At 54.2% G+C, this 27,904-nt stretch overlaps 1 protein-coding gene across 1 annotated transcript in view; it reads left to right on the plus strand.

Moving 5' to 3' along the window:
- The first annotated feature begins 8,983 nt into the window (after positions 1-8,983).
- The window catches only part of SLC38A8 (solute carrier family 38 member 8), a 36,038-nt gene continuing 17,117 nt past the window's right edge, over positions 8,984-27,904 (plus strand). Inside the window, exons 1-6 of the mRNA XM_010355644.2 lie at positions 8,984-9,066; positions 9,466-9,656; positions 14,966-15,164; positions 19,266-19,407; positions 21,224-21,325; positions 24,002-24,059. Coding sequence (XP_010353946.1) covers positions 9,468-9,656; positions 14,966-15,164; positions 19,266-19,407; positions 21,224-21,325; positions 24,002-24,059 — 690 coding nt within the window. The 5' untranslated portion in view covers positions 8,984-9,066; positions 9,466-9,467. The remainder of the gene's footprint in view (positions 9,067-9,465; positions 9,657-14,965; positions 15,165-19,265; positions 19,408-21,223; positions 21,326-24,001; positions 24,060-27,904) is intronic.

Genomic DNA, 27,904 nt, shown 5'->3' on the forward strand with positions numbered 1-27,904 from the left:
ACTTAACAATGGTGAGTATCTTTTCATGTGTTTATTGCCCATTTGTCTGTCTTCCTTGCAGAAATGTCTGTTCCATATTTTAATTGGGTTGTCTTTTTATTGAACTGTAGGAGTTCTTAGACGAGTCCCTGATCAGCGATGTAACTTGCAGATACTGTCTCTTGTTCTTAGGCCTTTCACTCTCTTGATGCCATCCTTCGAAATAGAAAAGGTTTTCATCTTGAAGTCCATTTTTTCTGTTTTTTTCTTTGGTTGCTTGTACATTAGGGGTCATATCCGAGAAAGCATTGCCTGATCCCAGACAGCCTGTTAATCTTTGATCCCCACCTGAACAGGGTGTTGTATGCTGACTGGCCGAGCACCAGTCCACACAGCAAAGGCGAGGGTGACTGGGAAGGAGGGCAGAGGCCGTGCAGGGTGCTGCTGAGGTCATGGGCAGAGAACATCCTGGCCCACGCAGGGGAGGAGCCGTCGGGCCGTCTGTCCATTGTGATTCTTTTCGTCCCTGGCAGGTCACGTGCTCACCTTGCGGCTGTCACTGCACTCTGCTGTCGGTGCTTCGAGAATCCGAATGTGTTGCTGAGGTCCCGTGAGGCATTCGTTCCTGGCCGAAGGGCGTAGGGCCTCACAAGCAGTCCGAGGGCTGCAAGCATCTGGCACTCAGGAGCCCTGCCGTCCTTAGTAGGTGGCTGTGACTCTGAGCCACTCTCCTTGTCCACACAGGGGTCTTCCATGCTGTTGGCTCGGGAGCCTCTCGTCTCACAGGTCTCCACAGGTGCAGGCTGCTCACCGTCTGGTGCTCAGGACCATAAAGGACAGGCTTATGTTAAAGGATTTGCCTCGAACCAGGAGGTGAGGACCCTTTCTGTCCAGTTGCTGGAATGATGTCATGAGGACCTGTGTGCCAGGCATGCTATGCTAGTTACAACACGTGTTTTTGTTTCATCCCCCACACACTGTAAGGTGGGCATCACTGGGCCCACCACACAGGTGAAACGGAAGCCTGGAGATCGCTCGTCGCCTTGCCTAGTCATGTAACTAGTGGCCAAGGCAGAATTTGAACTCAGGTTGCCCTCAGTTCCAAAACCTGTGTACTTAACCCATGTTCTCTCCTGCTGGTGTCTGTGTGATGCCCCATGTCTGTCTCTCCCTAAAGGGACAGTGACACACCAACAGGATACCCAGATGCTGAGGGGCCTTGGGACAGAGTCTGAGAGGATTGAGTGAAGGAGCAGGTGAGGGTGAACCTGGAGAGAGAATGCCCTGGTGGAGAGTTTAGGTAGAAAGGGGATTAGGTCTCCAGGAGGAACCAGATCCATGTGGTCTGCTGAGGTGACTGGGTCTGGCATTCAGATGTGCCACCCAACAGAAGAGGCCCTGGAGGGACGCCCCCCTTGCTGGGGGGCAGCCGTGGGATTCCAGGGTCTGCCTTGGAGGTTCTGGAGAGGATGTCATGGCCCTGGCCCTAGACTGAAGCTGCCGGGTCCAGTTCAGCCCGGCCACTCCTGCTGTGGGCCCTAGCCAGGGGCCTTCACACCACCAAGTGCTATGTGTTGGGTGTGTGGTGTCACCCAGGCCATGTGCTTAGCCGTGTGCCTGACAGCCAGTGCTGATGTCAGCCATTACAGGGACAGACGTGCCTGGAGGTTGAGGCCACGTTCTGTCACCTGGGCCCACTCGTGGTCCTGGGCTGGGCCAACCCCCACTTCGAAAGGATTCCTTTTTGCCCCTGGCATAGACTCTCATTGTCCTAGTGAACAGCTACATCTTTTTAACAAGCCAGAAAAGGCCAGCTGGCAGTGGCTCTGCCTGTAATCCCAACACTGGGTGGCCGAAGCAAGAGGATCACTTGAGGCTAGCCCAGCCAACGTAAGCAAGACTCTGTCTCTACCAAAAAAAAAACAACAAAAAAGACCAACCAGCCACAACCACAGATACACCTGGGGTTCACAGGGGGCCTGGGGACCCTGAGCAGTGTCAGGTATCATCCTTCGCCCTGGCTCTCTCTGGAGACTCACGCAGTGGCCCCAACTACAGGAATCTTTAAGATGAGATGCAAATAGTGACTCCCCCTTTGGCCCCCTCCCCTGTACAGGACACTCAAGTCTAGATCTTCCTTTGCACACACACTTGTCCTTTCTGTGCAGAGCGTGTCCCACATACGATGGCTCCAAGGAGACCTCCTGGGAAAGCCATGCACAGTAGGTGAGCCTGGCGCACAGTGACGGCCCTGGGACCTGCTGAGCCCTCGTCTCTGTGCCTCAGGCCAATGGTTTGTGGACATGATCCTGCCCAGGGCTCTCAGATCCATTTTTCAGGAGAAACCCCAGGTCTGGCCTAGGCCTGAGCTCTGAAGCCCTCACTGCCAGGTTACCTCCCTCCTGCGGCGGGGGAGGGTGCTGCCTACTGGAAATAACACGAGGGTTAACTTAGATTTTGATTTCACAGGACACAAAATACAGGGTCAAGGATATGCAAAAGGTTTGTCTCCCTTTTTATATACAGATTAGATAGACGTTTCTAGAGAAATATTGAAATTCGTCCTTAAAAACATGGCTGGTGCTACCCCCTTAATTAGATATTAACTCATGGAATATTGGTTTCATTTGCTGGTAACAAGGAGGCATTACAGGTGAGTGTCCTAGAAATCCAGATCCCTGGCTTCACCCCAGCTTGACTAGATCATCTGTTCCTTGGGAAGGAACTAGGAATCTCTTTCAAAAACTCCCCAGAGCAAACAGCTACTGGAGCTGTAGCCCAACAGTCCCTAAGCCTCTGCTCAAGAGAACTGAAAACAAGCTGTTCCAAGACCTCCGTGTGGAAGTTCCCACCTGCACTACTCGCAGCAGCCAGAAGGCGGGGCCAGCCCACACGCCCAGCAGTGATGGAGTGATGGCCACATGGACAAAGGCGGCCTCTCTGTGCCATTGAACACGGCCATGCAAAGAAACGAAGTTCTCACACATGCTCCCAAGTAGGGGAACCCCAAGAACATGCTGGAAGCCAGACACAGAAGGCCACATCATGTATGATGAAATATCCACCGTAAACAGATTGCACAAAAACAGGAAGTCGATCAGTGGTTGCCAGGAGCTGGGGGAAGGGATGTGCCTTTGGGGCTGTTGAAAATGTTCTGGAATTAGATAGTGGTGATACTGGCACAACATCGTGAGTACTTAAAGCCACTGGACTGCACACTCTAAAATGCTAAGCCCCAGATGGAGTTAAAGTGAATTTTATGTTAACTCTAACACACACGCTCCCTCCGCAGGAGATTCTTGTCTTTTTTGTTTTTGTTTTTTGTTTTTGAGATGGAGTCTTGCTCATCGCCCAGGCTGGAGTGCAGTGGCGCCATCTCGGCTCACTGCAAGCTCTGCCTCCCGGGTTCACGCCATTCTCCTGTCTCAGCCTCCCGAGTAGCTGGGACTATAGGCGCCTGCTACCGCGCCTGGCTAATTTTTTGTATTTTTAGCAGAGACGGGGTGTCACCGTGTTAGCCAAGATGGTCTCGATCTCCTGACCTTGTGATCCGCCCGCCTTGGCCTCCCAAAGTGCTGGGATTACAGGCGTGAACCACCGCGCCCGGCCTGGAGATTCTTGTCAACAGGCGGCCCCCTTGGGAGCCCTGGCTTAGAACCTGGAAGAGGTTCTTGTGCCCTTCTGACCCCCAGTGTCAGTGTGGACTCAAGGGGTCAGAACCCCATGGATGAAGACCCTGTGGGCTCAGCCCTGGCACCATGCCCTCCTCCCTGCCCTCTGCCCCCAGTCCTGTGTTGGCTGCTGACCGACCCCCGCTGCACCCCCTGTGTTTCCTCCATTGGACACAGTGGCAGGAGGAGAGTGAGCCTGAAGGATGCTTGCTTTCACTCCCACAGTTCACCCCTGACTGCTTTACCCAGAGCGGGTCTCCTGACTGCAGCTCTGGAGACAGCCCCCAGGCAGGGACTGTTGGATGTGACAAGGCCTGTGCCCTGTGGCTGTGTCCCCTGAGGGACCCAGCTTCTGCTGCTGAGCCCAGAGGGAGCCCATAGGCCTGTCCTCTCAGAGCTGCCCAAGGGTCGGAGTTCAGGATGCGGGTGTGTGTGGGTCCTACTGCCGCCTGGACAAACTACCACAAATTCAGTGGCTTAAAACATTTATGCTCCTAGGGTTCCAGAGGCTGGAAGTGCAAATTCAGGCTCACTGGCCTAAAATCAAGATGTTGGCAGGGCTGCTTCCTTCGTGAAGCCCGGGGTAACAACCCATTTCCCTGCCTTTCCCAGCATCCGGTGGCTTCTCCCTCTTCCAAGCACACCCATCTAGCCTCTGCTGATGTCTCCACGCCACTGTCTCCTCTCTAACCTCTGGCCCCTCCTGCATTCGTGTTAGAAGGACACTGATTACATACAGAGCCCACCTGGGTAGCCCAGGGTCCCTCCCCACAAGGTCCCCAATCTCATCTGTGAAGCCCCTTTTTGCCATGTGGGGTAACATACAGGGCCTGGAGGTTGGGATGAGGACACCTTTGAGGCCATCGTTTCACCAACCACAAGCGGTTTCTCTATCCCTGTGGCATCTGTCTCCCATCCCAGGACTTTGGGCCTGTGACATCTGTCTCCCATCCCAGGGTCCCTGGTAATTGCTGCAGGTAGGGTCCCTCTGCCATCTGAGAAGGTAGACGCCAGCTCTGCTCCAACATTGGAGCCAGCAAGCTCCAACTGGGCTTGCTGAGCTGCTTACTAAGCAGCCTTGGCGGGCCAGCCCCGGGGCTGAGAGCTTCGGAGAAAGGGGCTTCAGTCTCGGGGACAGCAGGGTCAGCGGGAGGCCCTAAAAACTGGGTTTTCTACCCTCATAGCACGGTAGACCCTCCTGAGGGAGCTTCGTAGAAATTCTGACTGCCCATAATCCCAGCACTTTGGGAGGCCGAAGCGGGCAGATCGCCTGAAGTCCGGAGTTCGAGACCAGCCTGGCCAACATGGTGAAACCACATCTTTACCAAAAATACAAAAATTAGCTGGGCATGGTGGTGCACACCTGCAATCCCAGCTACTTGGGAGGCTGAGGCAGGGGAATGGCTTGAACCCGGGAGGCAGAGGCTGCAGTGAGCCCAGATCGTGCCACTGCACACCAGCCCGGGCAACAGAGTGAGACTCTTGTCTCAAAAAAAAAAAAAAAATTCTGACGCTTAGTGCCACCCTGGGCCAGTTTAACGTGCAGCTCTGCGGGTGTGCCTGGCATCTGTAGTGTGAAAAGTCCCAAGACAGTTTTTGTGTAGCTAAGGTTCAGGATACTGTTCTAGAAGCTCCGAATAGCACCCAGGTGAAAACGGAAATTTGGATAATGGAGTATGGCACACACTTCTTTTCCAACCTCAGCAGCTGCCACGTGCCACTCCTGTGCTGTGCGCACCTTCCACGGGCCCCTCCTGATGGCCCCAGAGAGCAGGCGCCTGGGTCCTCCCATTTCACAGGTGACCCAAGTGAGGCTCAGGCCTGAGACCCCAGAGCCAGGGTGATGATACCGTGTGCTGCAGCCGGCTAGCTCCTGAGGCCTGCCCTTACCTGTTCTCTGGAATTTTCTGGGTTTGTTTTTGTTTTGTTTTGTTTTGTTTTGTTTTTGAGATGGAGTTTCACTCTTGTCGCCCAGGCTAGAGTGCAATGGTACAATCTCGGCTCACTGCAACCTCCACCTCCCAGGTTCAGGTGATTCTCCTGCCTCAGCCTTCTGAGTAGCTGGGATTACAGGTGCCCACCACCATGCCCAGCTAGTATTTGTCGTTTTAGTAGAGACAGGAGTTTCGCCATGTTGGCCAGGTTGGCCTTGAACTCCTGATCTCAGGTGATCCGCCCGCCTCTGTGTGAGCCATCGGGCCTCTCCAGCATTTTCTATCGGACATGAGCAGAAAGGTCTGGGGAAATGATCAGAGTCCACTTTGTTGTGAAAGTTCCTAAGCCTGTCACCTGACACGGGCTCTGAGGGAGGAAGAGAGGGGTCCTCAGGAGCTCCCTTGGTGGGGTGGGTCCCCACACCACAGGGGAGAGAGGCCACCCCGTGCTGGGCTTTCCTGTGCAGGGTGCAGGGTGGGCCATGGCCGGCAGCATCCACACGGGCACCTCTATGTGGCCTCCTCGTGCTCCTGCTGCACTGGAGCCAATGTCAGGTCTGGGTGGCCACCCGCCCGCCCACCGGCTGCAGATGGGGCCCCGCAGGGAAAGGTCACGCAGCCCTGTGAGGCCGGCAGAGAGTGGATATCAAAGCTCCTCCGAATTAAGAGGTTTTCCCCATTGCCTGGAATTTCACAGCCCAGTGGCCAATTTCTAAGTCATGCACGTTAATGGACCGCTAATGAGGGACCCACCGGCAGGGACAGGGAAATGTCCCCCCAGCCCCAAGTGGAGATTAAGGACTACAAAGCCCCCAGCCGCCGATGAAGGGCCCTTCATCTCCTTTCTCAGGAGGCTGGATTTGGGGGGGGGTGGGATTGATCTGGCATCTGTGGCAGGCCGGGGAGAGCTGTGTGAATACTCTGTGTGGCCCCCACCCTCTCGCAGCCTGGGCAGTGCACGGGCCCTGCCTGCAGTGTCACCTGCAGCCCCCGCCTTCCCTGCTGTGTCCAGTGCCATCTCCACACGGTTTACTGACCCTCCAGCAAGTGGGACACAGTTTAAGCCTTTTCCCAGCTCAGAGCTGACCTAGGTCTCTATCCTAGGGAACCCCAGTCCCCTGGGGCCCTTCCCGGGAGCACTAGCTCATGCACCTGCCACTGGAGTCTCCACTTCCCAGAACATCCTCCCAGCCCTTCACCAATGGTGCACAGACATCCCCTCAGCCCCCACACCTTCTCCAGGAAGCCCCTCCAGCTTCACCTTCATTCTCGGGTACTGTAGTCCAGTCCTTCTCCCATTGGGCTGGGGTGGCTTGTCTCATCGTGAGCTCCCCACGGGACCGTCCCCTTCTCTGGAGGAGCCTTCTCTTTCACCTTTGAGCTCCAGTGCCTGCATACAGTAGGTGCTCAATCAGTGTTTGTTGAATGATGAGAACTCAAACAGATCTCAGATGTGAGGGGTGTAATGGGCTGAATGGTGGCCCCCCGTAGACATATTTATGCCATGTCCTGGAGCCTGCAACTGTTACCTTATTTGGAAAAAGGGTCTTTGCAGATATAATTAAGGATCTTGACATGGGATCATCTTGGATTATCTGGGTGGGCCTTCCTGAAAAGAGAAGACAGAGGAGAAAGCTTGGGAAGATGATGCTGGCCGAGACGGCAGCGATGCAGTCACAAGCCAGGGAGTGCCTGAGCCCCCAGGAGCTGGAAGAGGCAGGAAGGATCCTCCCTCCATGGCGTCCAGAGGGAGCATGTCCCCATTTATACCTCGACCAGCTTCTGGCCTCCAAGACCGTAACAGTAACTTTCTGTTGTTCTAAGCCCAAGTCTGTGCTGGCAGCCTCAGGAGCCTAATACAGGGGAACAATCAGACGACGCTCCCTTTCCTCTCTTTTCTGGCATCTGTTTTCATTCGTTCATTCTCGCACACACTCATTCAGGCACTGTCAGAAGCCGTGTGGGGCCGCTGGCCGTGGGACATTGCAGCCTCTGAAAGGAGCCTGACTCAGGGTGAATCCCAGCCTTGTTGCTTGTCAGCTACGTGCTCCACCTGCCTGAGCCTAGGTCCTGCTTGGTGCGGGGTGGGAGCTGGGGGGAACAGTGGGGACACCCGCTTGGGAATCCGCGCGACCTTATCCCGGCTGGGTTCTCAGCAGCACACTTAAGCAGCGGTGGCGTCAATGCCATTCGGGTCACTGTCCAGCCTCGAGCTCCGGGACTGCAGTCCCGGCTCCCTCTACTTGCCCCTGCTGTGAAGCCAGCCACCGACTGCTGGTTGGGCATTCATGGAGCAGCCGTTGTGTGAGCCACAGAGGTTGGAACCTGCCTGCTCATCAGAAGGTGACAGGAGTCAGGGGGTTGAGACTATTAGAAACCACATCAAAAAGAAGCCTTTGGGGATGATCTGGTGTGGGACAGATAAGGACTGATTAGATGCAGCGGGGGACTCTGGGCATTGAAAATGTTTCACTGAAAGCAGTGCTTCTCAACGAGGGGCCGAACCAGCAGCATTGGAGTCACCTGGGAACCCGTTAGAAAGGCAGGTGTCCAGGCACCGCCCTGGAGCTACTCAGTCAGAAACACGGGTTGGGGCCTGGTCGTCTGTTTGAACAAGCCCTCCGACGGATTCTGATGCAAACTGGAGTTTAAGAATGTGGGTGAGAAGGAGCCTGGGTTCCAGGAATAAACAGTCAAATTCCAGATCTGACCTGGATGTGCCAGCATTTTCCGGAATGGGGCCGTCTCGGATATTCTGCCCCCTTAGCTAACCACGTATCAGTTTGGAGAGATGTCTCACTACTCAAGCATGGCCTAGGGACCAGCAGCTGCCGTCTCCTCCAAGCTTTCAACAAGCCCCGTGGGTGACTCGTGTGCATGGGATTAGCTCTCAGGCACACCTGCTGGAGTTGGGTGGAGGCGGTAAAGGAAACCACCTTGGAGGCAGCACCTGCAGACGGTGGAGCGTGTTCTGCAGATGAGGAGGCTGGGCTCCGTGCGCTTTTCACACCCCTTCCCTTGGGCTGGGGGCCTCGGAGAGGCATCTGAGGATGGAGGTGCTGCAGAAGCTGCCATGAGATCATGGTGCCTGCTCCCCTGCCCCATGTTGCTACTAGCTGAGCTCCCTGTCACCCTCCAGGGCAGCTGAGAAAGCTCCACCCCCGGGGCCGGGCTTGCAGGGGGCTGGAGAGAGGCAGGAGTCTTAAGCCTTCCTTGCTCAGGTCAGAAGTCTCAAAGCTGCAAATTCTTGGGCCCCATGGCCCTGACTACTTGTTGCTGTCCTCCTAGGTGTGGAGGGGCCTGACCCTGACACATACTAGCTAGGGCTCCTTTAATGAATGACTCACCCACCCCTCCAAGCTAGAATCTTCCTTCTCCCACCCCTCTGGCCCCAGGAAATGCAGCTGAGTCACCTGGAGTGAGCCTGAGTCCCATCCCCGACAGCCAAGGACTGTCTGGCACCTTAAAGGTTGGATTTGGTGGTAAGGACCAGGGACTGGGGCTCTGTCTGTACAGAAGTTTGGCTGGAAGCAAAGGAGGTGGATGGGAATGCGGGGAGAGAGGATTGATGGGGATGAGGAAGGTTGGGGGTTTGGGAGAAGAGAGAGGAAGGGGGGAAGGGGTGAGGTTGTTTTGGGGTCTAGTGGGAGGGCAGAGTGAGAATAATGTAGGTAGGAAATGGGGGAGAGGAAGGGGGACCAGCAGTCACGGGCAGATGCATGCAGCACCCTTTGGAAAGGGGGAGCCGATGCCAAGGAAGCAGGCAAGAGCGGCTCAGGGAGCTCTCACTGAGTTGGGGAGAGAAATAAGGATACCTAGAACTTAGGGAGGGAAGAAAGTGTGAAGATCATGCTTTCTCTCCACCCTTCTGCTGCCTCTAGCCATGGAGGGACAGACCCCAGGAAGCAGAGGCCTTCCAGAAAAGCCTCACCCTGCCGCAGCCGCTGCCACTCTGTCCTCAATGGGTGCTGTCTTCATCCTCATGAAGTCCGCCCTGGGAGCTGGCCTGCTCAACTTCCCCTGGGCCTTCTCCAAAGCGGGCGGCGTGGTCCCTGCCTTCCTGGTGGAGCTGGTAAGTCCCCAGGAAGTGAGTCCAGGGGACACGTACGAGGCAGCTCTGGCTTTTCTGGGTGGGGTTCTCTGCATTGCTTCTGCGGAGTTGCGTGTCCTGTAAGCTATAGCTTCGGGGTTTTAACTGCTATCCTGCTCAGCTAATCAGGGGAGAAGATAATCCCACTGTAGCCCTGGGGCGAGAATATCCCGTCTGGGCCCCGGTGATGTCTGATACACAGCTCCTGGGATGGAGCTAGAGGCGTCGCAGCTCCGTCTGTGAAGTGGACATTTCACCCGGGAAGGAGCCTCTCTGGGCACCCTGCCTGGTCAGCTGCTCTTTCTTGCCTGCTGGTCTCAGCTCAAAAACTAAAGCTGGGCCAGGCATGGTGGCTCACGCCTGTAATCACAGCCCTTTGGGAGGCCAAGGTGGACGGATTAGCTAAGCTCAGGAGTTCAAGACTAGGCTGGCCAACATGGTGAAACCCTGTCTCTACTGAAAATAAAAAAATTAGCCGGGTGTGGTGGTGGCCACCTATTGATCCAAGCTACTCAGAAGGCTGAGTCAGGAGAATCGCTTAAACCTAGGAGGCAGAGGTTGCAGTGAGCTGAGATTGTGCCACTGCACTCCAGCCTGGGCGACAGAGTGAGACTCCGTCTCAAAGAAAAACAAAGCTGGACTCCTGTGTGCAGACTGAGCTGTTAACTGGTGTGACACCCCCATACTCCCCACGTAGAGCCAAGCCAGCCTTGCTTGCTGTCGGATATTCGGCTCTCCTGCCTGCCAGGTGCAGAGCCGGGATTCCCTTCCTGGGAAGCGCGGACGCCGCGCTCTTTGCTGTGGGAGAGCCACTCATGAGCACAGCTTTATTTTGTAAGATGCTTTCCCCCTGGCTGATGGAATGAATTGCTGCATTTTGTGGTAAACTCTTTGGCGGGTTTTATCTCACATGTTTTATAGCAGCTGGTGGATAATGGCTGAGTTCCAACTGTGTGCCCTGAGGCTCTTCGTGTCTGTTTGGAAACTGCAGTGTTGGGTGTAACCCATGCCACGCCTGGCATTGGCGAGCGCCTGCCCCGTGCCTGGCCTAGGATGGACGAGGCAGTGCGGTCCCTGTCCTCATGGAGCTTTGTTCTAACGGGAGGTCAGACAAGATGCATGTCATCAGCTTCAGATGGTGGATCATGCCGGGAGGGTCATGTGTCTCTGGGGATGGGGGGATGATACGACACAGTGTGGTCAGAAGCCTCTCACAGGAGGTGACCTTTGCACTGAGCCCCATTGGAAATGGTAAGAGCTTCCTGAGGTGCACGTGAGGGGGCGGCATGCCCGTGTTCGGACTAGTGCGTCAGGAAGGCTGCCGTTACCGCACTGAGGGAGAAACCGGATCTCAAGCCACAGAAGGCCCAGGGTGAGGCAGTCGGGGCTTGGGGGTAGGGTCGTGGCCAATCCCTGGGTAGCAGGAATGGCCATGAGCCAGAGAGGGGGATCCCTGCTCCGTGAGCACCATGCAGGCATTTCCTGCAGATCTTGCTGAAGTCAGACGCTGGCCCTGCAGGGCTGGATGGGCCTGAGACCGCATTTGTGACTTGGCTCTGGGCAAACGGCTGTTTTGTTTTGCTTAGGATGAGCTCGAGATCTCTTCGCTCAGCAGACTTGAGAAGGGAACCCGAACATGAATAAATGGAAACTCATGGCAGAGTAGAGGAGCCAGGCTGGCTCTTGACAAGCTCCCGCCACTCCAAGTCGTTCCTTTAGCCTCCAGGGCTGCTGGGGAGATGGAGGTGGGGCTGGGGTGATGTCACTGAACGACGGAAGATTTGGGGGAGGCTGCTTCCCTCCACGTGGCTTGTGAGGCTTCTGCATGGGGAGCATTTAAACGTGAAGTCAGTGAGCAGAGGTTAGAAGCCTGACTCGTTAGGGTGGGAGGTTTAGTGACATTTGATGAAAACAGTCTCGGGCCTTACCCTGAACGCACCCGATCTCATCTGATCTTAGCAGCTAAGCAGGGTCAGGCCTGATTCGTACTTAGATGGGAGACATTTGATGAAAATGGATACACCCCCTCTTGGGAGCTGTGGAGGGGCTGGGTCTGGCACGGTGGCCGGGGCTCCTTGCGGTTCTGCTGCCCGGAGGCTCAGTCCCTCTTGTGGTGACCCTATCCTCCAGGGATGGCTCACCGGTGAGGCTCCCTGCACCCACACCTTCCTCTGCCTCTTTTTTTTTTCTTTCTTTTTTGAGGGTCTCACTCTTGCCCAGGCTGGAGTGCAATGGCGTTATCTCGGCTCACTGCAACGTCTGCCTCCCAGGTTCAAGCGATTCTCCTGCCTCAGCCTCCCTCCCAAGTAGCTGGAATTACAGGCACATGCTACTACGCCTAGCTAGTTTTTTGTGTTTTTAGTAGAGATAGGGTTTCACTGTGTTGGCCAGGATGGTCTCAATCTCCTGACCTCATGTGATCCACCCGCCTTGGACTCCCAAAGTGCTGGGATTACAGGCATGAACCACTGCACCCGGCCCCCCTGCCTTTCAACCACAGCTGTTTTCTGAGTGTCTGCATTTGTCAGGTCCTTCTCTGGGGCAAAATAGAAAAAAGGACACTGCCCAGTCTTCACGGAGCTTAGAGCCTGAGTGAGAGGGCGTTAGAGAAATCCCTCAATATTTTAGAGTTGGATGTGTCTGTTTCCTGGGGCTGCTGTAACACATTACCACAAGGAGGGCTTCAAACACTGGAAAGGTATTTTCTCACAGTTCTGGAGGTCAGGAGTCTGACACGAAGGTGTCAGCAGGGCCTCGCTCCCTCCAAAGGCCCTTCCAGCTCCTGGTGGCTCCAGGTGCTCCTTGGCTTTGTGGCCGCATGACTCCAATCTCTGCCTCCTCATCCTCTGTCTCTACAAGGACACTTCATTGGGTTGAGGACCCACCAGATCCAAGATGACCTCACCTCAAGATCCTTAATGACATAGGCAAAACCCTTTTTCACTTAGGTTTTCCTTGTGGACATCTGCAAAAACTGTTTCCAATAAGCCACATTCACAGACTTGAGGGATGAGATGTGGAATGCTTGACCACCACGCTTGGCTAATTGTGATCTATTCAGACAATGGCCTGTTAGCAAAAAACAGAAGCAAGCTGCTTGTGTGCACGCGGATCCATCACGCGTGGTGGAGTGGGAGGAGCTGGGAATTACGTAAAGGTAGAAAATACTAGACCAGTGGGGATGGGAAGGAGACAGAAAGGGGACTCATGGGACCGTCCAGGGTGTGGTGATGTTCTGCCTGTGGGTAGAGGTTTGGCTGGCACGTGTGCATTGTACATCTTCCAGCAATACACTTAAGATTTTGTGCATTTTATATGTAAATTTTCACCCCACAAGGGAAAAGGCCTGTGAACGAACAAACACCAAGCTCTAATGCTTGGTAGGCACGCCAGAGTATTCCACGGTACGTACACCGGGATCTGCAACTTGCTTCAAAATGCTAATCCATTAAGATGGATGGATGGCCACACAGAGGCCTGGGTGGAAGGGTAGAGAAGTCAAAGCAAGTACAGCAAGCCGTCATGGGGAAGTCGGGTGGTTACCCACAGGGGGTGTTCACTTTAACATTCTTGCAACTTTCCTGTACATCTGAATTTTTTTTTTTTTGAGACGGAGTCTCGCTCTGTCCCCACTCTCAGCTCGGCGCGATCTCGGCTCACTGCAACCTCCACTTCTCAGGTTCAAGTGATTCTCCTGCCTCAGCCTCCCAAGTAGCTGGAATTACAGGCATGTGCCACCATGCCTGGCTAAGTTTTGTATTTTTAGTAGAGACGGGGTTTCACCATGTAGGCCAGGCTGGTCTCAAACTCCCAACCTCGGGTGATCCGCCCACCTTGGCCTCCTGAAGTGCTGAGATCACAGGCATGAGTCATAGCACCTGGCCTGAAAATTTTTTATAATTTTGGAAAAAGATTTTAAAAATACAAAAGGCCGGGCGCAGTGGCTCACGCCTGTAATCCCAGCACTTCGGGAGGCCAAGGCGGGCGGATCATGAGGTCAGGAGATCGAGACCATCCTGGTTAACAGTGTGAAACCCCGTCTCTACTAAAAAATACAAAAAATTAGCCAGGTGTGGTGGTGGGTGCCTGTAGTCCCAGCTACTCAGGAGGCTGAGGCGGGAGAATGGCGTAAACCCGGGAGGCGGAGCTTGCAGTGAGCTGAGATTGCACCACTGCACTCCAGCCTGGGCGACAGAATGAGACTCCGTCTCAAAAAATAATAAACAAAAATACAAATAAACAGTTAGCTGGGTGTAATGGCATGTCCCAGCTACTCGGGAGACTGAGGCAGAATTGCTTGAACTCGGCAGGCAGAGGTTATAGTGAGCTGAGGTCATGCCATGGCACTCCAGCCTGGGTGACAGCTAGACTCCATCTCCAAAAAATAAATAAATAAAATTTAAGCTGAAATAGAGGGAATACCATTTCTTTTTTTTTTTTTTTTAGAGGCAGTCTTTCTCTATCCCCCAGGCTGGAGTACAGTGGCACAATTTTGGCTCACTGCAAACTCTGCCTCCCAGATTCAAGCAATTCTGCTGCTTCAGCCTCATGAGTAGCTGGGACTACAGGCACCACCTTCCACCATGCTCGGCTAATTTTTGTATTTTTAGTAGATGGGGTTTCTCCATGTTGGCCAGGCTGGTCTCGAACTCCTGACCTCAGGTGATCCACCCACCTCAGCCTCTGAAAGTGCTGGGATTACAGGCATGAGCCGCTGTGCCCAGCTGGAACACCATTTCTGGAGCACTCACGTGCTGAGCCGAGTGTGGCACAGGCCTTGTTCAGTCCTGACGTGTCACAGCACCCCTGCAGGGGGGCAGTGCTACGCCCCTTTCACAAATGGAAAAGCAGAGGTTGCCAGCCTGCCTCATGCCACACAGCAGGTGAGCAGTGGTTAGAACCTGAGTCCAGCTGTGCCTGCTCCACCTCGTATTCCAAGCCACCATGCCTACTGCCTCTCTACCCACAGCCCAGGCAGTTTCAGGAGAGGAATTTAAACTCTGGGTTTCTGATGTCTCATTTGTCCGACTGGGGCAGGGTGGTCTCAGATTCCCAGGTTCACAGCCTAGAGCCAGCGAGGCTGCCAGAATCAGCCTGCTATGCAGCTCAGGTTTCAGGATAGATGGGGTGGGGGGTGGGTGTGCAGTGACACAGCTGGTAGAACGCCTCCCATGCTGGCAGCAGCCCTGGCCTCTGTGGACAAGAAGCCATGTGGAGAGTGTGTCTGAGGGGTGGCTGACTGGGGGTGGGTGGACTGTGGGCACACCCCAGTTCCAAGTCCTGCTCCGCAGGTCTCCTTGGTCTTCCTGATCAGCGGGCTGGTCATCCTGGGCTATGCTGCTGCTGTCAGTGGCCAGGCCACCTACCAGGGCGTGGTCAGGGGGCTCTGTGGCCCCGCCATCGGGAGGCTGTGTGAGGCCTGCTTCCTTGTCAACCTGCTCATGATCTCCGTGGCCTTCCTCAGGGTGATCGGGGACCAGCTGGAGAAGCGTAAGTACTTCTGTGGGACTTGGGGTGGCCCAGGGTGCTGGACCTCTAATGACCTCTTGGGGTTTCCAGTTGATGAGCAGGACGTGGGGCACTGGCTTGGGCCCTGAGGGACAGCAGAGGCTGAAACCACACTCTTGTTCCTAACATGGTGGGGAAGGGAGGTTCAGCATGGATGGTCACCAGTGGGGTGAGAGTCATGGGCACACAAGTGCATGAGAGAGGTTGTGGCTGCAATTAGGATGTCCAGTGGAGATAAGTCGTTTCACAGATGAGGAAATGGAGCCACCAGTAAGCAGCTCCTTCTGAGAGAGAACCAGTAACACCTTTGACTTTGGGATGGCTGTGGCTCTCAGCCCTCACGCACACTCCGCCTCTAGTTCCCGACTAAGATTGTCCCTCAAAGCACTGCTTTAGCTGCATCTTACCAACTTTGGGATGTCCTATTTTCATTTTCATTTCCCTTATTTCTCATGAATGGAAAATGTAAAATATTTGCTAATTTTCACTGTGGTTTCTTTGACTCGTGAGATGTTTAGAGTTGTGTTTAATTGCCACTTGGGGAGTTTTTTAGATTCCTTCATGGTTCCTACCTTAATTCACATCATGGTCAGGGAATCTGTCATTTCTGTCTTTTGAGATCCACTGAGACTTGCTCTGTAGTCCAGCACATGGTCTGTCTGTCTTGGAGAACATTTTGTGTGCTCTTCAAAGAATGTGTACTCGACAGTTGCTGGGCACAGTGTGGTGACAATGTCCATTAGGTCCAGGCGGTCAACAGCGGTGTTCAGATCTCCCATAGCAACCATATTAATCTTTAGTTATTCTGTTCCTAAGAAAAGGATGTTAAAGGATGTTAAAATTGCCAGCTGTGATTGCAGATTAGCCTATTCTGTCAAGCTTCATGCTTCATGGTCTTTGAAACTCTATCCTTTTATTGTTATGAAGTATTCTTTATCTCTGGCATTAAATCTGTCTTTTCTTTTCTTTTCTTTTTTTTTTTTTTTTTTTTTTTTTTTTTTTTTTTTTTTTTTTTGAGACGGTGTCTTGCTCTGTCGCCCAGGCTAGAGTGCAGTGGCTGGATCTCAGCTCACTGCAAGCTCCGCCTCCCGGGTTCACACCATTCTCCTGCCTCAGCCTCCCGAGTAGCTGGGACTACAGGCGCCTGCCACCTCGCCCGGCTAGTTTTTGTATTTTTTAGTAGAGACGGGGTTTCACCGTGTTCGCCAGGATGGTCTCCATCTCCTGACCTCGTGATCCGCCTGTCTCGGCCTCCCACAGTGCTGGGATGACAGGCGTGAGCCACCACGCCCAGCCAGTTTTTTGTATTTTTTAGTAGAGACGGGGTTTCACCGTGTTCGCCAGGATGGTCTCGATCTCCTGACCTCATGATCCGCCTGTCTCGGCCTCCCACAGTGCGGGGATGACAGGCGTGAGCCGCCCGCCCGGCCCTCGGCCTCCCGAAGTGCTGGGATGACAGGCGTGAGCCGCCCGCCCGGCCTGTCTTTTCTACTAGTAATGTAGCCACTGTAGCATCCTTAAGACTCGTGTTTGTATAGAAGTTAGTTCTCTTCTCATTCTTTTACTTAGAATCTAACTCTGACTTGGGTTTGTTTTTTTGTTTTGTTTTGTTTTTTGTTTGTTTGTTTTTTAATGTGTTTGTAATTCCTTTTTGCAACACCAGCCTGAGAATGGCTTGGGATTTTAAAATGCATTTCTTGTAGGCAGCATATGGTAGGGTCTTGCTTTTTTATCCAACTTGACAGTCTCAGTCTTCTGATTGGAATGTTGAGACTTCTAATTGGAGTGTGATTGTTGATAGGGTGACATTTAGTCTACCATCTTGCCATGTGTGTGTTCTGTGTGTCTCTTGATCCATGAAGCAAAAGGCCCCTGACTGGGGAGCGGGGGTATTGAGATTGAAGGCTGCTGTGTCTTGGTAAATGCTGTCTTATACCAAAAAGAGGTGAGATTGGCATATCTGAACCTCTTTTTTTTTTTTTTTTTTTTTTTGAGACGGAGTCTCGCTCTGTCCCTCAGGCTGGAGTGCAGTGGCCGGATCTCAGCTCACTGCAAGCTCCGCCTCCCAGGTTTACGACATTCTCCTGCCTCAGCCTCCCGAGTAGCTGGGACTACAGGCACCCGCCACCTCGCCCGGCTAGTTTTTTGTATTTTTTAGTAGAGACAGAGTTTCACTGGGTTAGGCAGGATGGTCTCGATCTCCTGACCTCGTGATCCGCCCGTCTCAGCCTCCCAAAGTGCTGGGATTACAGGCTTGAGCCACTGTGCCTGGCCATATCTGAACCTCTTAATGGGTAAGTGGGCACAAAAACATCCTGCCCACTAGTGGCAAGTAGAGTTCGTCTGCAGTTTCAACTCCAGTGAACTGGTAGTGTTGCTGTGTTAAGAGGGATTCCGAGCCTCACTGGGAACAGAGCCCCCTGACTAGTCAGAGGACGGGTGAGGGTATGGGCCACCCCAGGTCTGGGTGGATTGACTGTGGTGGAGAGAGCGTTCTTGTGTATATCTGGTTAGATATTTGAGGATGCCTCTCTGTAGGGAAGGCCAAGCTTCTGAGAGGGAGTGCTAGATAGAGGTTAGAGTGTTTGGGGGAGTCATGGCATGAGGTACAAATGGCCGTGTCTTTGGTGCCAGAGATCTCAAGCATCCAAGAACACTAGGTTTAGGAAGGAGCTGGTGTAGTCCTGCTGTTGGCCCCGAGGATCCTGGCTATGGGAGGTCAAGATGCAGACAAAGGGCCTGCCGCATCCCACGCTGCCTGGGTCTAAAACCCACCCAGGATCTCGGTGCAGTCCTAGGACATGTGCATTCCCTTGGCATCTCTGGCTGTCCCACGTGGATGCTGCTTTGACCACCTGCTTGTGGAACCTTCCCCTTCATCATTTTGTACACATGAGCTGTTCTCACATGCATTCATTTTTCACACGGCTCCCCTTGTTGAGTGAGATCAAAGAAGCATATATGACACCTCAGTGCCAACGACCCCTGAAACAAATGAAGACATGTCAAGCTGCTCAGCCTCCCACCTCCAGTGGTTGCAGGGGCCACCTCCCCCACCCAGGTGGTTCCCAGTAGCTCCCACCTCCAGCCACCCTCCCACTGTCCTGTGCTTCCCCTCCCCCATCTGTCTTGCCTCTTAGCGGGTTCCAAATCGTTCATCCCACTGTGGCAGAATAAAAATGGCCCCAGATTCTTTGGTGGTCTTTCCGTGGAGAGATTAGTGGAGCTTGTGTCCCTTGCCTTTGAATTAGGTGTGCCTGGATGGCTTTGTCCAGCAGTGTGTGGTAAATGGGACACTGCACCAGTGCTGGGCCTGGCCTTTAAGAGGACAGGCAGCTTCTGCCTCTGTCTCTGGGATCCCTCAGCTGCCATGGAAGAAGTTGGAGGCACCTGCTAGAAGGCCCATGTGGAGAGACTCCCAGACTTCAGGGAAAGCCCAGGTGTACCCACCAGGCACCAGGTGTTGAGGGGAGCCATCAAGGGCCCTCCAGACCAGCCCCACTGCCAGCCAGAGACCCCCAAGCAACCCCAGCCAATCCTATATGGAGGATTGGCCGGCCCGGCCCTGAATTAATTCTCTACCTACAAGCTATGACTTCTTGTAATAAAGTGGTTCTAAGCCACTGCATTTGGGGTCATGTGTTTTGCTGCAACCACGGGAACCTGCTATTCTGATGGACAGCAGCCTGGCGCTGCCTGTACAGTGGCCAAAAATCTACTTCAGGCCCCCATTTGACCCCAGATACTGTTGAGTTCCTGAGCAAAACAAAGAGGCTTTCACCAGAATGTCAGGGGCATGAGGGCAGATGGCATGTCGGGTCATCTCCACATCTCGAGCCTTAGAGCAGTGCTGGCCTTGGGGAAGGAGCTCAGTGAACATTTGTTGAATTAATTCATGTGTCAGGTTTTGTTCCTGTGTGGGGCACGTGACCTGTCTCCATCTCACTTGTCATCCTATCCCTGGGCTCCTGGGGCTGACTGAGGGTGGATGTCCAACCCCACTCAGGGTTGAAGGGCCAGGCAGGAGCCAAGAACCCACGGCGTTTGTGCTCTGTGGCTCAGCTCTCCCCATGTCTCTGGCAGTGTGTGACTCCCTCCTGTCTGGCACCCCGCCCGCCCCGCAGCCGTGGTACACAGACCAGCGCTTCACCCTGCCCCTGCTCTCCGCGCTGGTCATCCTGCCCCTATCTACCCCACGGGAGATCGCCTTCCAGAAATATACAAGGTAAGGGCTGGTGACGCTGCCCGGTGGGGGCCCCCACCTTGCTGAGTGTCAGGGTGTCTGTCCATCTGGGGTCAGAGGAGCTGGGGGATTGGCCTTCCCATTTGGAGAAGGGGAAAACAATACGAAATTATGCAAGTAAAATGTTTTCCTGATGGAAAATACAGACGAGCCAGAAAAAGAAAATGACCCGTAACATCAGTGCTGATTTGTTTTTCTAAGACCACCAGAGCGGGCACAAAAGAACCAGCCAGTAGGGGATGAAGAACCCGGAAGTGCACCATCTTGCCTCCGTTCATCCAAACAAGTGCTACTCACGGTTTCATTGTTGGACTTTTTGCACATGGGCTCAGAGAGACACCTCCCCACGACACACCCACCCGCACCTCCCCGCGGGCCCCACACGCACCACCCCCGCACCCGCCCGCGTACGTCCCACCTGTGCGCCCACATCCCCGCGTGCGCGCGCGTACCCCCCAGGCCCCCTGTCCCCCACCCCGGGGCGCACAACCCCCTGCCCCCCCCGCGTGCACACACACCCTCGTTCCCCCAACCGCGCGTGCACACACACCCTCGTTCCCCCAACCGCGCGTGCACACACACCCTCGTTCCCCCAACCGCGCGTGCACACACACCCTCGTTCCCCCAACCGCGCGTGCACACACACCCTCGTTCCCCCAACCGCGCGTGCACACACACCCTCGTTCCCCCAACCGCGCGTGCACACACACCCTCGTTCCCCCAACCGCGCGTGCACACACACCCTCGTTCCCCCAACCGCGCGTGCACACACACCCTCGTTCCCCCATCCGCGCGTGCACACACACCCTCGTTCCCCCAACCGCGCGTGCACACACACCCTCGTTCCCCCAACCGCGCGTGCACACACACCCTCGTTCCCCCAACCGCGCGTGCACACACACCCTCGTTCCCCCAACCGCGCGTGCACACACACACACACACACGGTTTTTTGTGGCCAAGGCTCTGTACACTTTTGAAGAAACAAAGCTTGGCAACAGTATCCATCCTCTTCTGCCGCCTGCCTCTCCCCTGTTGTGTATGAACAATAGACATTGTGTAGAAACAGCAGGCATCAAACTGGAGCCTCCCCCAGGCCTCTACCCTGCAAGGCTCCCATCCCACTCGGACTAAGCCAGGGGGGCTTGTCCCCTCTCAAGTGTGATCAGGCCTGCTGGCCTCCTGCCTTAGGCCTCAGGCTGAGTGGCTGCTTAGCTTTTGTTGGCGGGAAGGAAACAATACTACACCTGCCATCCCCAAGGGCGCTGGGTGCCATTGAGAATTCTGTGCATTTGGGCCCGGTGTCATTCATGCCTGTAATTCCAACACTTTAGGAGGCTGAGCTGGGTGGATCACCTGAGGTCAGCAGTTTGAAACTAGCCTGACCAACATGGTGAAACTCTATCTCTACTAAAAATACACAAATTAGCCAGGTATGGTGGTAGACACCTGTAATCCCAGCTACTCGAGAGGCTGAGGCAGGAGAATTGCTTGAACCTGGGAGGCAGAGGTTGCACTGAGCCGAGATCGCGCCACTGCATTCTAGCCTGGGCGACAGAGTGAGACTCTGTCTCAAAACAACAACAACAAAAACCTCTATACGTTTGACCCCTGGACCCCAGACCAGCCCTGCCCGACGTGCACCCTGTGCAGATAAGGACAGGGAGGCAGAGGTGGAGAGCTTGGCCAGCACCTCATTGTCAAGGGTGGAGCTGGGATTCAGATCCTGCCATCTGTCCCCGTGCATCAACCACACATGTCACTCACTGCACAGTCCCTCATATGGTCACTGTGTGTTAGCATCCTAGGCACCCTGGCTGCCTGTTACCTGGCCCTGGTCATCACCGTGCAGTACTACCTCTGGCCCCAGGGCCTCATGCCCGAGTCTGGTCCTTCACTGAGGTAAGTCTGAGGGAACAGCTTCCGGCAGCCTCTGTGGGGAGGCATGGCAGGGGAGTCTTCCAGGGGAGTCTTGGAGGAGGAGCCTCTCGTGGCCCACTGCAGAGCCTGGGCTCCTTCCATGCAGTTCTTTCCGTCTCTGATGTGGTGAAGGCAAGCGAGGGCTACTTTCCTTCTGCTGCAGGGACCTGGCTGTGGCTAGTGATGACCGGGACGGGCCAAGGGATGCAAAACCACCAAAGGCTGCGGCAGCCTAGGGGTCATAGGCTGTTGCAGACTTGCCCCCACAGTGTGGAGGTACATAACCTGGCAGCCAGCTGCAAGTGCCGGCGCAGGGGAACAGTGGGGGAGCCGGTGTGGCCAAGCCAGCCAGAGCAAGGGCAGAGAGCGTGGGCGGGGATGTCGTGTAGGGAGTCAGAGTCACAGGAAGGAGTTTGGTTTTGCTCTGGATGAGTTGGGAGACTTGCCAGCGTTTTGAGTACAGCAGGGACGTGACAGGACCTGTTTTTAAAAATGGTCACTCTGGGCAGGGTGTGGTGGCTCACACTTGTAATCCCAGCACTTTGCGAGGCTGAGGCAGGTGGATCACTTGAGGTCAGGAGTTCAAAACCAACCTTACAAATATGGTGAAACCTTGTCTCTACTTAAAAATACAAAATGTAGCCGGGTGTGGTGGTGCACACATGTAATCTCAGCTGCTCAGGAGGCTGAGGCAGGAGAATTGCTTGAACTGGGAGGCAGAGTTTGCAGCGAGCCAAGATCATACCACTGCACTCCAGCCTGGGCAACAGAGCAAGACTCTGTCTCAAAAAAAAAAAAAAAAAAAACAACAGCTCACGCTGGCTTTTCTGTCGTCTTTGGGAACCAGCGGCAGCAGCAGAGACCAAGTAGGAGGCCCCTGCCTAGATCCCAGGTCCAAGACCTGGTGACTTCAGAGGAAGCCATGAGGAATAGTCAGACTCTGGATATGCTTGAGATCAAATTTCCCAGTGGCAGGGCTGGCTCGTGGGTGTGGGACCCCTGCAGTCACCCAGGCCCCATGCTCAGTGTAACCCTCTGCTGTCGCTGTCTTAAAATTCTTAATCATTGTCCAACAAAGGTCCCCACACATTCCTTTTGTACCTGGCCCTGTGAATTCTATAGTCAGTGCTGCTGGTGGGTTGGACGGTGAGTAAGAGAAGAAAGTCAAGGTAACTTGGAGCTCTCAGCTTGAACAATGGGAAGGACAGAGATGCCGTTTCCCGGATTAGAGAGGACTGAGAAGGGCGGGTCCCTGGGAGCAGCTCAGGCTGGAACAGTCAAGGTGGAGCTGACCTTGAGACGTCTAAGAGGGAAGTCAAGCATCTGGGCAGGTCTGTGTGTCTGAAGTTTAGGGAGAGAGGTCCAGGCTGGCAGAAGAAACGTGGCTGACATTGGCCCAGAGACGGCGTTCAAGGCTGTGAGTGCTGAGATCTGTACACTGAGCTGGTGGTACTTTAGCACAGGCAGGTTGGGGGGATGAGGAGGCCCTGGTAAAAACAGGAGGTGGTGAGTTAGGATATGTGAGTGTCCAAGGGCTGCTGTGACAAGTGACCACATACTCGGTGGCTTAAAATAACAGAAATTTCCCTCACTTCTGGTGCCTAGAAGTCCAGAATCAAAGTGTGGCCATGCTCCCTCTGAAGGCTCCAGGGGCGGATCTTTCCTGCCTCTTCCCAATTCTGGGGGCCGCAGCGATCTGTGTTCCTTGGCTGATACACGCATCACTGAGTCTCGGCCTTCATCCTCACACTATGTTCTCTCCGTGTATTTGTTTTCCCTTCCAGCTGGGGCGGCAGGCATTGGATTAAGGCCACCCTAATCCAGCATGACCTCATTTTACTTTCTTTTTTTTTTTTTTTTTCTTTTTTGAGACAGAGTCTCGCTCTGTCGCCCAGGCTGGAGTGCAGTGGCTGGATCTCAGCTCACTGCAAGCTTCGCCTCCTGGGTTTACACCATTCTCCTGCCTCAGCCTCCCGAGTAGCTGGGACTACAGGCGCCCGCCACCTGGCCCGGCTAGTTTTTTGTATTTTTTAATAGAGACGGGGTTTCACCGTGTTAGCCAGGATGGTCTTGATTCCCTGACCTTGTGATCCACCCGTCTCAGCCTCCCAAAGTGCTGGGATTACAGGCTTGAGCCACCGCACCCGGCCTTCATCTTCCTTTCAATAATTACACCTAGAAAGCCTGTCAAAGGAAGCTGGGAACCAGCGGGGATCCCAAGAGGCTGGACCTGGAGGTTCTCCCCATGCAGACCTCTGTCCTCTTAGGTGGCTTGGACGGAGCTCAAACCATCCTTGTGCTATTTGGGATCATTGCGTGGATGCTGTGGGTACCCCCCATTACCACACCGCACTGGGAGCCAGCAGCCTTCAAGAGGGAAGTTGGAAGTTCCTATTACTGTTTCCCTGCCCGAATTCTGCCCACATGGAAAATGTCATGCTACCAAATGTCAGCAAAGACGTATTTAGAAAGTGCAGCATTTAGCCAGCATCCTTTTCCATTCCCAAAAGCCTGGTCACGGACACAGTCATTAAAAATACAACTTGTAGCCATGCTCTATTACATTTTCCCAGCGTCCTTTAAAATTCACCCTTGTAGCCGCAGGTTGTTCCAGGTGTGACCCTTCTTTAATAAACTCCTGTTCTTGTCTGTTTACAGCCCTGCCTCCTGGACCTCTGTGTTCAGTGTCTTCCCCACCATCTGCTTCGGGTTTCAGGTAATTTGAGCATCTGTGTTGAAGACTGGCATTTGCAGAGGCTGTGGGTGACAGCCTCTGCTCCCTTGGGAAACCTTGGTTTCTCTGTTAGGGAGGCATTTGGGACTTCTAGGATACAGTGGGCTCTCTGCTGCCTACCTGTGGTCTCCAGGCTGTCTTTCAAGACCACAAGAGTAGGTTGGTGTCTGGGTTCAGGGAGGTGGGAATTGCCTTGAACTTGGGAATCCGGCCCCCACTGACGGCCAAAAGCAGCACCATGTTTATTGGGTCTCGGGTAGAGTGTGGGGACCTGGGACCTGTCCCTTCCTCTGCAGAACCCCCACAGGACTGTAATCAGACCTGAGGCCTGGAGGCCTAGAGCTGCCTACTTAACTCTGGCAGGACAGTTTTACCCAGGTGGACTCTGCCCAGGGCTTTGGGCAGGCAAGATCCTGCCTCCTGAGGGGTACAGGGTAGAGGAGCTGGAAGGTGTACAGGTAGCTGATTAGAGAGGGGAAGGGGACAGGAATACAGAATTTTTAATAGAATATCATGGGAGGGAGGACGAGGCTATATGTGTAGAATCCTGGCAGAGGGGCAGAGTCAGAGGCGTCTGCTCAAGGTGGTAGGGTTTGAAAGGGATCTTGAAGGATATATGGGCGGCAGCCAGGTGACTGGGAGTGCACCCCAGGTAGAGAGGACAGCACAGGTGGGCGCCGATGTGAGCAGACCCCAGGAACAGCTGGAGAGAGACGTGCAGAGGGCTCTGTGGCATGGTGCTGGGGGAAAGGTGGCCAGGGATGGGGGGACGGCAGAGAGGCGGTGGGCCTGGGCTCAGTCCCCTGCTTCTGGGCTGTCATGGGTACCCCTAGCCCTCCTAGTAGGTGGCAGCAGACACTGTTCTTCCATGGTTTTTTTTTTGTTTTTCTTTTTTGAGTTGTAGTCTCACTCTTGTTGCCCAGGCTGGAGTGCAGTGGATCTCAGCTCACTGCAACCTCCACCTCCCAGGTTCAAGCAATTCTTCTGCCTCAGCCTCCCAAGTAGCTGGAACTACAGGTGTGCGCCACCATGCCCAGCTAACTTTTTTTGGTATTTTTAGTACAGAGGGGGTTTTCACTAGGTTGGTCAGGCTGGTCTCGAACTCCTGACCTCAAGCAATCTGCCCACCTCGGCCTCCCAGAGCACTAAGATGATAGGCATGAGCCACCATGCCTGGCCACGTTGCTTATTTTAGGGAAGATTTACCTCTATCTCCTAAAAACAACCATCTATCCACTGCCTACTACCAGCACCAACAAAAGCATTCGAAAGTAAAATCAAGTCCACAGGGAGATGCGTCCAGGGTTTACCACTGGATCTCAGCTTTGTAGCCATTGAGCCCTTCTTTTCCCTTGACCATCAGTGAGCTCTGCTTCTGTTCATCTTGCCTTTTCTTTGAGAACCCTTTTTAGGAAAAAAAAAAAAAATCCTGAAAGATTTCCATTTCTCTTCCTCGTAATAAGTCAGCGTGCTGCTTCAGGGCCTCAGCAAGCTACTTCCGTGGATTTCTCACATTGCTTCTTGCATGCCCAATATTTTGAAAGATCTAAAGAACTGATTTTGCTGTCAACTGTTTGTCTGGACTGAGTTTAACAACCCCGCTCTGTGCCCAAGCACCATATGGTGCAGCAGACCCACGCTGGGGCCGCCTCCCCGATGCTGGCAAGCGGTGCCCCTCACCTTTGCCTCCAGCCCTCATCCGATTCTCCTAGCAACCAGGCCTGGGCTGCGTTTCCAGGGACACGAGATGCCGAGATGAAGAGCTGGGAAGGATGGGAATTGAAGGAGTGGGAGTGGGGGCTCAGGCTAGAGGTGGGGGCTACCAGGATCTGAAGCGGGGGAGAATAAATGTAGGTGAAAGTGCTGGGTAAAGGGGGTGAGGCTGAAGAGGGCTGCAGGGAAGGGACGGTCACATACTGTCATCAGGAACTCTGACCTGACTCAAACACAGCGTCCCTGCCCAAACGCATTTGGCAATGGGGCACCCCCGCCCCAGGCCTGTCCAGTCTGTGAGAGGGGACTCAGGAGCAGAGGGGTTGTGTCCACCCCCCGGCCAATGCGGCTATGCCAGGACTTCTGGTGGTTTTTTTTCTCTTCTGTGACAGACTCTCGCTTTGTTGCCCAGGCTGGAGTGCAGTGGAGCGATCTTGACTCACTGCAACCTCCGCCTCCTGGGTTAAAGCGATTCTCTTGCCTCAGCCTCTTGAGTAGCTGGAACTACAGGCACCTGCCACCATGTCCAGCTAATTTGTATTTTTAGTAGAGATAGGGTTTCACCACGTTAGCCAGGCTGGTCTTGATCTCTTGACCTTGTGATCCGCCCACCTCAGCCTCCCAAAGTGCTGGGATTACAAGCGTGAACCACTGTGCCCGGCTGGTTTTTGTGGTCTTAAAAAACATTTTTATTAAGATAGAATGCACGTACCATGCCATTCACCTTTCTGAAGTGTACAACGCAATGGATTTTAGTATATTCAGAGCTGTGCCACCATCACCACAGTCAATTGAGAACCTTTCTGTTGCCCCCAGAAGAAATCCATCGCCGTCAGTCGCTCTCCATTCACCACCCCTGCCTGCAGCTCTTGTGCTTCCTGTTTCTGGATTTGCCTACAATGGCCCTCTCCTAGGAATGGAATCCCACTGTGGCCTTTAATGACAGGCTTCCCTCCCCACCGTGTTGGTGAGATTCGTCCATGTTGTAGCCACCCTACGTGTGGTCAAATAACGTTCCGTTGTGTGGATAAGCTGTGCTTTATCCCTGTGTCCTTTGATGGACATCTGGGTGGGGTCCACTTTTTGGCCACTGTGTCGTCTTCTCATCTCTATCACCGAGCAATGAGTGTCTGCACACTGCCACCACCTCCTGGGTGCCGCCCGCCCTCAGCAGGCCTGCTCTGCTTCCCTTTATAAAACCAATAGAGGCCGGGCATGGTGGCTCATGCCTGTAATCCCAGGACTTTAAGAGGCTGAGGCTGGTGGATCACCTGAGGTCAGGAGTTCAAGACCAGCCTGGCCAACATGGTGAAACCCCATCTGAACAAAAAATACAAAAATTAGCTGGGCATGCTGGTGCAGGCCTGTAATCCCAGCTACTTGGGAGGCTGAATCAGAATCCCTTGAACCCAGGAGGTGGAGGTTGCCGTAAGCCAAGATCATGCCACTGCACTCTAGCCTGGGCTACAGAGCAAGACTCTGTCTCAAATAAAAAACAACAAAAAACACCAGTAGAAACCCAACTGGGGAGTCAAATGGGGAGAAAAGGAGGCACCCTCCTGCCCACCAGCCTGTCTGGCACTACTGACAGTCTTCTCCCTTATACTGGACTCAGCTGTGCCCCTATATGCAGAGCTGCGGTTCCGGGATCCTTCACCTCGGGGCACCTGTAGTGCCCTGAAGGCAGAGCCTGCGATGGGGCTGAGGTGCTGGTGCCCCTTTAGGAACAGGAGAGGGGCTCCAGGTCCACAGGGCTGACCTGAGTGTGTGGGGTGAGCCCTACAAGTGCTGTGGGGGTACAGGAGGCAGAGGGTTGATCTGCAGAGTCCCAGAGGTGTTGAGTCCCCACTGCTGGTGGAGCCCTCCCGTAGGTCAGGGAAACCTGGGGGCAGAAAGCAGGGGTGCACGGCGCCTGAAGTCAGTGGAAGGGGTGTGCTTAGTGGGGGCTGGAAGCCAGAGGGAGGAGGCCACTGTGCACTGCTACATCTACAGAATGTGTCCTGGGAGTGGGGGGATGGCTGTGCTGGGCTTGTTTTCTTGGCTTTGCTCACTTGCACCGAGTAGGACTCATGAGTGACAGAGAGCGGGGCTGGGTGGAGGGAGGCCTGGTGGGT

This window comes from Rhinopithecus roxellana, chromosome 20, assembly GCF_007565055.1.
Source record: "Rhinopithecus roxellana isolate Shanxi Qingling chromosome 20, ASM756505v1, whole genome shotgun sequence".
Taxonomy (NCBI): Eukaryota; Metazoa; Chordata; class Mammalia; order Primates; family Cercopithecidae; genus Rhinopithecus; species Rhinopithecus roxellana.